Genomic DNA, 15,792 nt, shown 5'->3' on the forward strand with positions numbered 1-15,792 from the left:
GTGTAAACAAAAACAAAAAACAAACAAACAAAAAAACAGTTTCACTCAACACTTTCAGTGACATGTTACACTATCATTAAGCATGCAGTTCCATCTTTCAGCAGCACAGAAATTTGCAAACATTTACACAAACATTCATTGCGCTTAAAGGGACTGTACAGTAGTGGTTGAGGTGGGGATTCATGTATTGAACATTCCTAAGTGAGATAATGAGAAACCTCTTATGAAATATGAAAGAGCATGTGATTTTAAGAAGGATTCAACGTTTATTTGATGAAAATTGGTTTTCAAATGGCTGAGATAACCCAAAAAGTGATAATAATAAAAGGCGACATGCCCCAACTTTATTAGGATCTCTTTGTTTCACTTTGTTTTTGGATATCTCGGACATTTCAAAACCGATTTTCATCAAATAAACTTTTGATACCCCTTAGAATTGTATGCTCTTTGACATCTATTATAGAGTGGTTTCTGAATATCTGGCAAAACGTTAAAAGCTAAATCCTCACCCCGACCAGAACTGTACACACCCTTTAACATGCAAAGGAAAGTATGTTACAGTTTACAGTGTATCATAGGGACAAAGTTTAAAGATGAAAAATGACTGTTTTGTACCTGACACTGCACTGTCGCTGTTGTACTACTTATGAATACTACCGGTAACTACCGAGTATCTAAACCTGGCCAGGGTATTACATGTACGTTCTTTTGCAAATGTCACAAAATTTTGCATGGTTGAAGTCATTTGAAGAAGAATATCTCACAACATCATGTACATGTATGAAATCATATTGGAATATAGCTCAGAATTTTTTTTTTAAATAAATCAAAAACCAATTCCATATCACTCAAGAATATACACCCTATGGGATATGCATATTAATGTATAGTGAGGAACCTACACCTCATCAGGGGCCCTACTATGTCACCCTGCATAAAATTGCTACAACTTGAAGCGTACTGAACAAAAATTTACGCTGCTTGGGATTGTGTTCAGTACGCTTGGAACTTTGCAGGGTTACCACAACCAAGCAAACCGAGCCGAGGTGAAAACCAAACAGTTTTCTTTGAAAATTTTACATTTATGTAAGGAATATGTGTTATCAGTATCATCCTTATTGTTTGTACATTTTGTCTGTGGGAGAGCAGGGTGGCAAGGTGCGGTCCCCTTCCTTAAATTAGCGCACGTATCTATTCTGCATCATTCATGTGTGACAACAATAGCTGCAAATTTCCGGTATCAATCATTGAACTTGTGGTTCCATTTGAATCTTCTGCATTTTTCCTTATGTGAGTGGGATTTCATATGATTTCAGTGACGCAGTGTGATTGAAACATGCACAAACATTGACTTGACGAGGTGCAGGTCACTCAAGCATACCAAGTGAGAATTTAAAAATGCCTGGGGCCCTGGCTAGAAATTTTTTGGGTCCGGATGAATCCATTTCCCCTCCATATCCATCATTTAAAAAAAGTTTCAAATTCTAGAAGTATTAATTTGGGAAATAGTCTGAATAGCCTGCCTCATCTTTCCATACAGGCTGGTATACTATGAAGCACAGTATACCAGCCTATGTATGAAAGGAATCTGATTCTCATTTTCAGGGTTGCGAAAAAAGAATGTAGAATTCTAGGGTATACAAGGGAGTCTGCACAAGCTATATGAGAGGAGAAAAGTGATCCCGTCTGTCAATGGATTCACGATGTGTGTTGTTTTGCTTCCTCTCCACTCGAGCTCAACGTTACTGTCTGACACAGTGACAGTAACGTTAGATTCTCTGAAAAATAAATGTTTTTCTTACTTGTTACTTGTGCTGCCTCCTTCCCACTGCACAGACTGCTTCAATATCAATTAATTATTCGAATTTGCCAATTGCACGTGTCTGAAATCTTCGTTGCCACCTTCTAGACGTATATTTTTATGTCTGTATTTCCTTATTTTCTCACGATATCTGGACGGCATGAAGGCGCTTCTAGCTCTGTGTACAAATATTACCGGCAACTAACTGACCACAACACACACACACACCACCCGGCTCTGTGGTGTGAGATTATGGAGTTGTTTTGTGACGTTCGAGCAATACTACGCTTGGTATGTTTGTGACGTACGACCTAATTGGGTACGCTTGAAATCGTCATAAAAGATTAAACATTCAGTTTTTAGAATTTATAATTTCAGAAAACTGATGAGGAAGAATTCATGAATAACTGAGTGTACTTACAGCGAAATTGCAGGAGGATCACTGAACCGCGGCGATTGAAAGAAAAAATTCAACTGGCCAATCAGTGTTCGAGAATAGCATAGCACAGCGCCCATTCACACTTGATCTCGTGTTACGGCCGGTCCGTCTACCACCCATTTACAACTTTTATTATGCGTCGTGCGATGAATGAGCGCACTACGCAATACGAGTAGATGTAAACATCACCGACCTTGCCTCGTCGTCGTGCGTGCGTGCGCAGGTGTTAGGTCTAAATCAAAGAGCTAGTGTTTGGTCTAGATGTTACTAGAGAATTGAAGCGCGAGAAGCACAAGCAAGGTCACTGTTTCCTCATATTTTCTGTCTTTGACTAGTGTCTACAGTATATTGACATTTCTTCAAGGAACTTAGGAGGACAAAAAGTGATTATCGGCGTTGGTTCGTCTGTTTACAATGAAACTAAAAAAGTTGAAAACGGATTTTAAAGGGACTGTAAAGTACTGGTTGAGGTGGGGATTCATGTTTTGAACATTCCTAAGTGAGATAATGAGAAACCTCTGATGAAATATGAAAGATTTCATCAAATAAACTTTTGATACCCCTTAGAATTGCATGCTCTTTGACATCTCATACTAGAGTCATAGAGTGGTTTCTGAATATCTCGCAAAACGTTAAAAGCTAAATCCTCACCTCGAAACGAACTGTACACACCCTTTAACAAAGCTTGCAGGAAAAGTTGATACAAAGTAGTGACACAAGGAAGAGATAATTCAGTTTTGGCAGTGATCTGGGATTTCTGAAGGATTTTGTATCTTTTTGCACATAGGGTCAATGAACTTATAGGAGTCAAGCTGCGCATAATATACGAAGTTTTCATACACGCAATAAAGCACGTGCTGTGCTGGGCGAGCCTAGACTAGGCGCTGCAAAGCTGGAAGCTGATGACGTAAACAAAAGGTTTTACATGGGAAATTGGGCGATTTTCAGCATTCACTGTAAGAATGGGTGGAAATGAGCTGCTTGGTGGAGGTCTGCACTCTAAGAGTGCTTTTCTAATTTTTGCATGTGGTTACCTAGAGAGTAGACCTTCACATGTTGTACCTAGATCCGACATGTGATCACCAAGTCCAAGATTGTAGTGCTCCCTTCAAATCACAGAAAGTAGAAACACAGGGATCAAGTGAGTCATAATTAGGCTTGCGACTGAGAGTCTTCTTCAGAGTAGCATATTGCATTGCAATAAGTTCATCAGTGCCTATAGAACATCAAAGACATCACTTTAGAATGACACTGGAGCTGAGGGTCAATCAGGGTTCCCTGAGTTATACATCTTCATCTTCTTGGTCAAATGAAAATGGACCCTCGCCTCCTTTTCAACCTATTATGACCTTTGACCTTTATCCTCTACCGCTGGGAGAATGGCAGAATAGGGATTTTTTTTTTCCCAACTTGTATCCATTTAAACAATGTAAGCTACCTTTAATCACGTAATCCCTCCAGGAATAATTAAACCACACTTTCTTTCCATATTTTACACTTGTAGATCATTTTCAGATCATATGCTTGATGATGCATTCTTTCAAGGACATTCTGAAACAATCAGGAAAATTTTTACCATAGTTTGGACTGTTGTTTTTTAAATGTACATGTATGTAGTACAACTTTGTACGTGGATTTAGAATAAAGAGATGGTAAAACAAAAATGAACATTTCATTTTCAGCACAGCTTGTTACAGCTTTGGTATAGAAGAGAATGTGAAAACCAATGGCATAAAAGGGCACATCAATCCATTTTGGTTGTTCGATATTTTTATTATCATAGCTTGTATCTTCTCATAAACTAATGATCTATGACAAGTGCCACTGTTGTTTTATAGTGTTTAAAAATTGTATCACATACAAACAAGAAACATAAATACAAAACAAAACAAACAACATAGAAAATACAAATTTGTGCACTTTAACATCAAATGTGCATGTACTGATCTCAACTGAGGATGTTCAGGAATCAGGATCCAGGAATTCTGTAAAGGGGAGGCGCCCTTACAAAATTAAAGGGGGGCCATGCCTCCCTCCATTTTTTTCCTTTTTATTTCTTTTGTTTAAAAAACTAATAAAAGGGGGTCACGCCCAGTGCGCCCCCTCTGGATTTGCCACTGAGTATCTATAGGCCTACTGTGTGACAAGTTGTTAGCATTACACCAGACTACCACCGCCTGCAACCAAACTAAGAGGTCTTTCACGGATCTGCACGGTATGAATAGAATCTTCATACTCAAGATCTTGGGTACATTTTGATTTAATACCCTCCAGGTGAAATCCTGCATGTCCACAGCAAGTAAAATCAGATGGTTAGTCGAAAAGTAATCCCACTACACAATAGAAAATTGAAATCTTGTTTTCAGTAGAGTCACAAAGTCTTCTACACTACATTTTGGTTTCCTTGATTTGGCAGGGAAGAAGAAGTGTCCATTTTTTTTAATTTTTTTTTTATTGGCAGTTGGATAGAAAGCATCAATATCCAATCTTCAGGACTTCTTATTGGTATGTTTAGACTGATAGTGGGACACAGGTACATCATGTATCCAGAATTCATTGTATTTCATTTTGTAATTTCACTTTGACTAAAAGAAAATAAAGGGATAGATGCATAGAAATCTACATTTCCCTTTCTACTCCTTGATCTCCACATTCATCCTACATTCGTCCCTCTGGTTTCAATTGAATGAAAAATGAAGAATGTTAGACAATGAATTACATTTTGTGGCTGCCTTACAACAATCACTTACAAGTGTATTACACACTGAACTCAATGTCAACACAATCCCAGCACCAGAGGGCGCTATGGATGAAAAGGCTGGTTACAGTGTGACCTAAACTCTTAGTACCTTCAACATCTGGACATAAATCGGTGTGCTGGACATGCATACCACAATAACAGTTTCATTGGTTTGCATGCTATGGCCTTCCACTGAAATCAAGCATGCTACAGTATAATTTGTGTTACTGAGACCCACATAGAGAGCTACTAATGGTGGACATCAAATATCTAAGAAAACACTGTTTGAGAATGACCCGAATAGAGCAAACAGAATTTGCCTAGACTGTCAAATCTTCATTAAAGGAGACCTCTGGATAATTTTCACATTTTGCATTTGAACATCTGCAATGTATAAATTGGTCATACTGGGTACAAAGGTACAGAAGTTACAGTGATTGAGATACAGAATAAGACTTTTTTTTTTTTAAATTCATATCAAGTCACAGTGAACAGGGATGGTGACATAGCAGCTTCACATAAGAATGCATGATTGGACGCCCATGGAAGCAGAATAAAAGAAGAAAGCTTGCATAAATTCTACATAGGTGAACTTGTTCAGCAATTGGTATTGTAATGGAATTACACTACTACATTACTACAATATGTGAGTCTTCCTATTTCATCATCCTTGTTCAGTGTCATCTAATGTATTGAGTTTTTCATAGTATTGGCTTGTCTGATCAAGGACCACAACAAACCCATATATGGAACTAGTATCAATTAATTTACCACATAATATATATCATATAAATTGTCTGGAATGTTCCTTTAAGTTTGCTATTGATTTGATTTGAAAGTTATTTTACGTGACCACTCAGGAATCATTGAATGCTTAGAAGCAGGCAACCAAGGGAATGTCTCATGTCATACTCTTAATTTCCACTGAGCCCAAACAACTCCTCTATTGAAGGGCTTGTGTACAAAGGCATCAACAGAATGACACAGTGATATGACATTGTGTGCTGCTTAAGTATTATTGACAAACTGTGATTTTGGAACAATTATCAATGGTAAAGACACTTTTAATCATCTGACAAAACTCAGTCACTATCCAAAGTTTACCCTTACCTAACACAACTGGCACCCTGTTTACATCTGAACACAAGAGCATTCTTAGATAGTGGTCCAGAGAGCTACTCGTGTGAAAGCCTGCCCAAATGGCAAACATCTTACCAATGGACAAAGCAAACTGCCATGCAGTAATATCACTATTACAGGTAGTGATTATAAATCTCAGTGAGAAAGTCTCTGGCTTGTGATTTATAATGATGTCCCTATCATGATAGACAGACATCACTCCCCCCCCCCCCCCCAACCACCACCCAAAGGCCCAAATTCATGAAGGTGGTACAATTGAAACAATGGTTTAAACCATGGATAATTTGTATGGAGCACCAAGTGTAGCATGGCCTATTTAATTACAAAATCAATCATTTTGTAACAAAATAGGCCATGCGACACTTGGCGCTCCATACAAGTTGTCCATGGTTTAAACCATGGTTTCAATTGTACCACCTTCGTGAATTCGGGCCCATATGTCTAGATTTGGCACATCATGGACAAAGAAAAGGAGTGCATAATTTATACACTTCAATTACTTCCCAATTGCACATCTTTTTTTTTTTTTAAGAAAGGTTTGTTATGGGTGTTTTGAGGAAAAATGACAACACCATCTCTTGTTAGTTAAAGAAATGGGGCATGGTGTGTTGAGAGAAAAAACAATAAAACAGAACAACAAATAAAAATATGAGATGTGGTTGGGAGGATGAATGAAAGAATGATACTGACCATGTTCTGTTCCTTCTCAGCATGCTAACAATGCTAAAGTGATACTTATAAAATCATAATTATGGGCAAGAAAGTGACAAACTTTTGGTAATACTGCCATGACTGTCTCAGGGAACAATCATCTCAGCCACTGAAGAAGAGGCCAAAAAAAAAGAAAAAAAAAGAAAATGTGCTGTCTCTTGATCACTCCACCTTTATTATAGAAGTAGAATAAATGTGTCTCTAAAGAAATATGGTCATGTCGTATCCTTCTCCATACAGCTGACTAGTGCAAAGTGAAATCATTTTGATTCTGCTGAAATCGTGTCAGTCTGCCTGTTGGTGCCGGACGTGAAAGTTGACCACATACTCTGTGTTGGTGCGCTGGACCGAGATAGCAAAGGGCTCGTAGGGGTGAAAGGTGAAGGCCACCAGACGCCGCGCAGAGGGGGGAGAGGGACGACCAACCAAGCCAGCGTGAATCTTGCACTTGAGGATACCAGAGTCACGGGCATAAAACCTTGGAAAGATGGCCAAAGAAAATGCTGGCATATAAATAATTAATTCCTTAGCATAGCTTCAATTGTTCACGTTCAACACACCATCTGTTTATATGGACCAGAGCTGAGAAGTTATACCTCTGTATAACTGTAAATCTCCGAACAGTGGCAAGTTAGAGCAACATTTCAGGATACATTTTGAGGTAGTATCACTCTTTCAAGGTTGTAATTATTTAACATGTTAAAACATAGGTAGCTCCGAGGTGATTTAAGAAAATCATCCACTCTTACATAAGAATATAGAGCCTGAGGGCTGAAAGCAACTCCCTTTCAACAAAGCACCAGTATCAAGGAAAAATGCCAACACTCAGTATCTTCAAATACAAACGATTCTTTCTGAAAAACTGAGCTATGTAAATTGAGAGCTGAAATAGAAATGTTGGTACACACATATAATATACTTCATAATTATTCAACATACCATGAACAGTCTGTAGTGATAAAACCAATGTTTTACATTTATATTTCGGCTAATTTACCTGATGGGATAGTCTCCACAAGCCTTTGGTCTCTCCATGACTGAGACCCATTTATCATCATAGCTGAAGAGGGACAGGTCTAAGTAAGGACTGCTGCTGTAGGACTGGGAACTAATTGGCAACTGAGCCAAGAGTCTCTTGACTGCTTCCATGTGACCTCCATACTTTGCATTGATGATTGTATGCTTGAAGCGGCGCTGAATCTGTCTGGCATACACGTTGCTAGAAGCGGAACACGTTAGCTGGGTGTGGGCATGAAGCGTCGCATTGCGAAACAGGTCACAGAAGTTCTCCAACAGCTCCAGCAACTCCTCCGACGTATTCTCAAAGACGGCGACAACTTCGGTGGTGACCATGTTGTACACCACAAAGAAAGAGGGCTGGGAGGTGGGGTCAGTCATGCGTAGCGTCACCACATCCTCACTTGCATACTTGATTAAGAGGTGCACCTCATCAAGCAGTTGCATCTTCCACATACGGAGCCACCTGAAGAAGTCAAAGTGTTGGTAGAAGTGCCTCATGGCACTGGGTGTTCCCTCTCTATGTGCACGCTTCCACAAATAAACCAGTAATCTATGCTTCAGGGAATTGATGCACTCATCGCGGAAGGGTCTCTCGTTTGACGAGGAAGCTGCTGGAGCCTCGTGTCGAAGAATTGACACAGCCAGGGCATCGTCCTCGTGGCAGAATCGCCCGATTGTCCGCACGTCCAGAAAATGTCCATCAGATGTGACCTGAAAGATGTGAATAGTCTGCTGCTGGACAGAGAGAACTGCGAGAATGTTCTTGTACAGGTACAGTCCTTGATTGTGTGACAAGAAGATCTTGTCACATTTAAAGGCCCTGGTGTCACATAAAACACCAAGTTGCAGATCAATCAGGTGTAGAGAGTAGTCTTCAAGTGGGGAGCGATGAGTTGGAGAGACAGACTCATTGTTACGGTACATATCATAGAAATGAGGATAGGGCTCATCTGGAACGTAAGCAGCAGATCCAACGATGACATAGCGCCCATCATCTGTAAACAGACTGCATTCACGATTCAAGTGCTCACCGTTTGGTGCAATGTTTACTGTGTGTAGCAACACAAAGAATCGCTCAAAGAGATGTCCACGGATGCTCTGGGCCTCATCATCTACCACATCAGGTTGCTTTGGTTTCAGCGTTTGCAGTAAATCTCCGGCAGCTGCGGGACCTTCAAATCGGTAAATCTCTAGCGATGTTTGATCAGAGGAGAACGCAATGAAATAGCGTCCATCAGGGGAAAACTTGCGCAAAAAGCATGGTGGTTTCTCCACATTGACAATTGTGAAATTGGGAAAGATGTTCTGGTGAAAAGACCTTGTGAGTGTGAAGTGTGAAAGTCTCTTGGGGCGGTAGATTTCCCGAAGGCGCAATCGATGAACAACATTTTGGCTGGGTATTCGCCGCACTTTTATTTTGGCCTCATAATTAATGCTTGGCTTCTCAAAGGATTGCTGCTGTGACTCCGTGCCGTTCGTATTTGTCACTTTCATTATGCCTCAGATACTGTAGCCTGCAAAACCAATAGGAGAAAGAGGAAAAAACTCTGAATATATGCAGCACCAAACTTACCTTAACTTATGATTCCTTCAAAACAAGGGCGAGTATCTGATTGAGAGTTTTGTAAAGTGAGATTTTATAAAGAAGAAATGATCTTATACAGAAAAATGAATCATCTTTGGATGCTCGGGAAAAGTTTTCTAAACAAATTCACTCAAACATTTGCTCCAATGTATGTGAGATCATAACACAGTGGTGCTATAATTTTGATTATTCCCCAAATCTAAAATGGTATCACCAGAATTCACTTATTCAGGCTGGTGTGCACTCAAACTGAACAGATATTCAGGAGGAGTCATTCTGGCAGATGACTTAGCATTTCTGAGCTCTACTCCCAGAGAACTTCAGGAGATGCTAAATGTGACACAGATGTATGCCAACAAATGGCACTATAAGATTAACCCCTCAAAGAGTATGATAGTGGTAATAAATGGGAAAAGATCCGACAGTCAAATGTAATGGACAATGAATGGCTCCATCATCGAACAAAAGACCTCCTATGGATGAGATGAGCATCTTAGGATTATGAAATCTGGGACCCGGCTCGACCCAACAGACACTATCATCGCAAAAGGCTCAAAACCTTCTATGCCCTCTCTGGGGTTGGAGCCCATACTCTAAGCCTTATCCTCACACTATCTGCACACTTATAGAATACTTTCTGTCTCCCTCACATGCTTTATGGGGTGACCATATAATACCATCTAACAATAAGCATGATTGCCAAACTTGACCAGGCGCAAACACATCTTTTCAAGCGGATAATCGGCCTACCCCTTTCAGCTGCAGACGGAAGTACCTATATCCCCACTGGCTTAAACCAAATATAACGACGACTCGATCATGAAAAACTCCTACTGCCTGGCCAAACCCTCCACCTAGATCACACAAGGTTTGAGCGACGTACCTTTCTCAATGCAGTAAGCTCCAACACCCCATTCATCTCCGCTCTGAAGCTCACTCTAATGAAATACAACCTGCCTAAGCCCAACAATCTCATTACCCGTTTCATGCCATACCCCCAATGGAAATGCCTCAAAATACAATCAAAACAGCAACACAAAAGGACCTCACAGAAGAGATCAATCTCCAGCCCTCGCTTGCATTCTCGATATACTGGACTCACAACAACCCGAGGATATGCTACCCCTCAAACGCTCCATCCCATATCATCCGCCAGGCGCTGACAGCAAGAGCTCAACTCTTAACATCCACATACCTGCTACAAACAAGACTCCACAAGATAGAGAAGGATGTGGACCACACATGCCTCCTATGCAAAGAGAGAGATGAGACAATAGTACATTTTGTTACTACAGCCTACAGGTACCTGCAGCTACACCACTGGAATCACCAAGAATTTATCAAACAGAACAGAAAGTGCCTACTGGAACATCCCTCTCCTTCCAATGACTATTGCACCCACACTGCATTTCAGTTTGCTTTAATATGCCATACTTTAACCATATGACCCTAACCTCCCTTGGTCCGTTAATGACAATATTCTTATGCGTGTTCCCTCCATTTTATCTTTAAACTCCATATTTATCGACTGAGCATCAATCTATCCAACTCTGCCGCCTGATATACCAACTATCTAATAAGAAGGTGCCCAATCCTGACTTAACACCTATCTGCGACCCACCCTTTTCAATCTCCAACATAAACAGAGGGAGGAAAAGAAGACGAAGATATGATCGACAAAGATGAACATTGCATAGTTACAAGGATAATGCCATGCAAATTATAGTTTAAAACGCATTGCAATGTGTGGATCCTATGAGAAAATATGAACATCATTAATCTGCAAAGAGTTGTGGTTCTTGTGGTAATTTGCTTTTAATTGCTGGGTAACTTCCTCTTTATCACTACGCTACAAACACAGTTGTACACATAAAATCTACTGCCTGAATGCATCTCCAGTCCAGAGCTACCAAGTCTCACACATTCTGCATGAGACTCACGAATTTAGGGTCCGTCTCATGATATCACGCATGGTACCCATTTTTCTCACGCATCGGGATATAGCTCAAAGGATTGAAGTGATCGTTGCAATTGAAGGTATATTTCCCTTTCGTCTTTCAAAATAAGTAAAAAATAGTCACTCAAGTATGCACCAGATCGCACCATTCAGAGCTAAAAATGGAAAAAGCTCCCTACCCCAGGAGGGGGGAATACCCCCTCCCACACCCTCCCCCGCTCGGTCGCTTCACTCCCTCGCTCGCTTGCATGTGTGCGTGCCAAGAAGCCCAGTCACATGTAACGCAAGTCTCACTCATAAAAATTTTTGAACTTGGCATCTCAGCCAGTCACACTCATTATCAATCATATCACACACAGCCTCCAGGTACAGGTCGCTCAGTCCCCCACATCACAACGACCCAACTTGCTCTAGTTGTAGACCTGTCACAGGTCTACATACAACTAAGGTCACTTGTACACTGTATTAGACCCTATCATATCAATGAATCAATCGTATCATCACATAACCCGGGCCCGTAACCCAGTACACATAACCCAGTACAAATCATCACATAACCCGGGCTCCTTGTACACAGTTTACTGTGCCCGAGTGTGGGGAGTGCCAATAGCAAATGTTCAGGCTGTGTTTCACAGTTGATAATCATCACAGTACATTTAATTTAGACTTCTACCCAATTAATTTATTTTAAACAGTGGCTAATTATATTTTGTTGGTGGGCTGGGCATGGACATGGTGGGGTAAACTTTAGACCTTACTCTGAAATTTAGTGTAGCCTACACAATCACAATGCAAATGTTACTGAGAAACTGTTTATAAATTATAGATCTAGTCTGGTGCGTTTTTGTGGCATTAACGGGACAGTAGACAGTACTTAGTATCCTTTCGCTGAAAAGGATTGTGCATTGATAATATTCCACGACACTTCTCCCCACACTGCACTGCTTGCTACAACAATGCTGGTAGGTAACTCTAGTACAAATCTACGCAGTAGTCCCTAGTAGCCAATAAACTAACACGAAAATACACACGTGGGACAATGCTACGACGATTCAGTATGTGAAACGAACAGGAATGAAGAAATTTGGTTGATCACACGTACGTCAGCCACTGAATGAGAAGCTGCCCTGTCCTGGCTTCTGAGAATCCTCAGGAGCTGACAAAAGGAAGAGTTTGTGCGTCTCATTAGCTCATGAATGAGCATTCCTGCCTTATCTACAGCAACTCAACCGCTGCCTTCACATAGTCCGCCCTCTCGTGGTTGCATGTAGGTCAACGTCTAGTCTGTCAATGAAGTGGATGACGTCATGAGGTGATGTCCCGTCATCATGGATTGCATCACTCCCTTACGAAGTACAGTATTGGGTAAAGTGTTCCGAGGAGCCTTACGTCATAACTTACCCAAAACAATAAGAAAACTTGCATCATGGTCTTAAACTCAACTCGAAAGTACACATCATCACAGAGAGCAGATATGACAGGAATTTAGGGATGACGTGTACGAAAACGAAGGGAGTGAGAAAGAAAACAAACCGGTTTAAAGTTAGCTGACGTGTCAAAAGAATGGCCAGAGAATATAAATTCTGCTCTACATACACATTGAATTCATACGTGCTTCCCTTTTGGAAAAGACATCAGATTAACTCATCATAACTGTTTCTCATCTCTCCCGCACTATATCCAGGGGAAAATACACCATCCTCTACAGAGCAATATATTTTCTACCAAGGCAAAGGAAAACCTGGTTTCGCGCTACAAAACTTTATAACTCTGTGAATTTGTGTTAATCGGACTCGAGTCAGGGTAGTATTCTTAAAATTGATTCACTCCTTCAGAAAATTGCATTGGACTGTCATATCGCTGGCCCGCCCCTCTACGGTAGACGCATTCATAGTTCCCTTCCGCTGAATACTAAAAACGTCGATCAGGATGAGATTGAGGAAAGGAGGAAATGGTCTGAGGATTGCAGCCGTCCTTGTCGGTTGTATCCTGATGATAGGTGGCAGCGATGCTTTGAGGATAAATCTCCATCCAGGTCCCATGCGGTAAGCTCAGTGATTTTCTTCTTTTTTAAGGCAACATTACATTAAGAAAGTTTGCTCCTCTTACTTTTAGTAATGATAATGTTACAGAAATTATTTAAATTCAGTTGTATCTCCTTATAATTATATATTGAGTTTATAATATGCCTACTTGGGTGGGACCCTCCCATTTTTTTCACAGAATATAATCCTAAGTATTTGTGTATACGTGTGTGTGTGTGTGTCTTTTTTGCTCATCCCCTATTTCTCTCTCTCCCTCTCCCTCTCTCCCTCTCTCTCTCTCTTTCTGTCAGTCCATCTATATAATATATTATCCAATCTTTTTATCTATCTACCTATCACTCATTAATATCTACGTGTATACATACATATTATATATATATATATATATATATATATATATATATATATAAGCCATCTATCTGTCTATCTATCCACCTTTCTATCTATCCATGACACCTATTTGTCTACCTATTTATCTATACTAGTTAGCAAGTTACAGCTAGCCCATCTCCGAACATACCTGTATCACCCTAACTTTTCTTTGTAATAGATTCTCCAGACATGTTAGCATTCTAAATTCCTACCATGACACCCCTACCCTAGGTCTGTATCTTGCAACGCTTATGATAGACGGTACTTGTTCCCTGAACCAAAATATCCTCATCTATTTCATAGCAGTCTCTTCGATAATATTTATTCGTGTTTCCACTCATTGCTATCCATGACGATTCAGGTCTGTTCGTCTAGCGCCTCCTGCCGGTGTAACTGAGCTCAGTTCACTCATGGACGATTTTTGGCAGCACGACCCGTTCGACGACTTATTCTCGTATTTTCCATGGCAACGGCCGTTTCTTAGCAACGATCTCCTCGAGTTTCTACCAAGGCATCATGAGAGACGATGCTCTCAGCATCAGTCACCATCTCTGAATGTAGCAGAGGAAGAACATCGGAAGGTAAGAGAACGTATTCACGTCTTTATTATGTAAGACGCATACTATAACTTATGGCTATACCATGATGAACCACTATGATATCATCAATAATGGTGGGTTATTTTCATAGGTTTGAAAAAAAAAAATGTTCCTGATTCTGATGTCGATGATATTAGTAAAGATTATGTCTTCATTGACTGTAATATTTGCTGACAATATTTAGTTCTTCCAGTGTTTTATTCCCTGTAAATTGATAGAAGTGACAATCAATAAACATCAATTGCTAAATATACAGCCATTACTTAAGAATGTGAACAGAAGGTTGACCTTTTTAATCAATATGTTACAATGGAACTATTTAATATGTAAGTGTAGTCTAAACTGCAAATCCTATGTCATCCATTATGCAGAATTTCCAAAACAAAATCGTATCGTCTGTACTTCTACTCCAGTATGTTCAAAGAACAGTGCTTGGGCGAGAACAGTCAATTCAATATCCAACAAGCAGTACTGCAGACTTTATTGGTTAAACTGAATGAGACAGCTATGATATCATTGGTTGTCATTCTGATTACGTCACAGCTCATGGCAGAGGAGAAGCAGCTGGATGAGAAGGAGACGAAACTGAAGCAGGAACGATCAGCCCTGGAGCAGCGGAAGATCGAGATGCGGAACCGCGCGAGGCGGGAGACCGAGGAGGAACGGCTCGAGAGACAGAGACAGATCCAGCGGGAGCGGGAAGAAATCGAGCGGCGGAGGAAGGAGATCCAGGAACAAGAAGAGAGGCGACGATTGCAAGAGGAAGAGAAAGTTGTCCGGAGGGAGGAGGCCTTGTTGGAGACGAGGAGGAGACTTCAGATGGAGGAGCAGGCTGAGAAGCAGAAGAGAATTGTAGAGAGGGAACGGAGGGAGCGAGAGGAGCGGGAGGCCAGGAGGAGGCATCAGGAGGAAGAGAGGGAGCTGATGAGACGAGCAAGGGAGCGAGAAGAGATGGAGCGTCAACAGTGGGAGCACGAGGATAGGAGGAGACGTCAAACCAGACAGGATCAGGTATGGTCATCACAGAATATATTTTGTGCTATCAGGTTGTCATAAACTTTGTCACCCCCAAGCCCAGTTCCAGTCATATATAGAGGATTTCACTATAGTCTCGATAGCGTACCTGCAAGAAGTTTGTCAGAATATCAGACGATAATGGGTTCGTATGATATCAACAGATAAGTGTTATACTGGATCTGCATCATTGCAAGTAAATTAGGCATTGCTATGTGTATAATTATACATGGATATAAAATGAGCTATATTATGTTAACCGAGGCCAATCTGATTATTATGCTTTACATTTACCAGCAAACAATGCAATAACATATGATAGCCAATCTTTTAAAGATGTTATAGCTGTATGAAAACAACTCTGTATTG

General features: G+C 40.6%; 2 protein-coding genes across 4 annotated transcripts in view; both read right to left on the reverse strand.

The window, feature by feature from the left end:
- The window catches only part of LOC140230423 (long-chain-fatty-acid--CoA ligase ACSBG2-like), a 59,354-nt gene extending 57,385 nt beyond the window's left edge, over nt 1-1,969 (reverse strand). For all 3 annotated transcript variants that reach the window (XM_072310576.1, XM_072310577.1, XM_072310574.1), the window contains exon 1: nt 1,803-1,969. The gene's annotated coding sequence lies outside the window, so the exon portion shown is untranslated. The remainder of the gene's footprint in view (nt 1-1,802) is intronic.
- A 4,606-nt stretch (nt 1,970-6,575) lies between these two features.
- On the reverse strand, nt 6,576-12,629 carry LOC140230424 (DET1 homolog). The gene is made up of 3 exons (XM_072310578.1): nt 12,496-12,629; nt 7,829-9,365; nt 6,576-7,309 (listed from the first exon to the last, which is right to left on the reverse strand). Exons 2-3 carry the CDS (start codon nt 9,343-9,345, stop codon nt 7,117-7,119), a joined length of 1,710 nt encoding a protein of 569 aa, XP_072166679.1. The 5' UTR covers nt 9,346-9,365; nt 12,496-12,629; the 3' UTR covers nt 6,576-7,116.
- Nucleotides 12,630-15,792: the final 3,163 nt, after the last annotated feature.

This window comes from Diadema setosum, chromosome 7 (assembly GCF_964275005.1).
Source record: "Diadema setosum chromosome 7, eeDiaSeto1, whole genome shotgun sequence".
NCBI classification, from domain to species: Eukaryota; Metazoa; Echinodermata; class Echinoidea; order Diadematoida; family Diadematidae; genus Diadema; species Diadema setosum.

Coding starts and splice junctions, on each gene's coding strand:
- LOC140230424 (XM_072310578.1), bottom strand. CDS start 9,345: ATGAAAGTGACAAATACGAACGGCACGGAGTCACAGCAGCAATCCTTT. Junction 7,310..7,828: donor TGTGGAGACTATCCCATCAG/GTAAATTAGCCG, acceptor CATCTTTCCAAG/GTTTTATGCCCGTGACTCTG.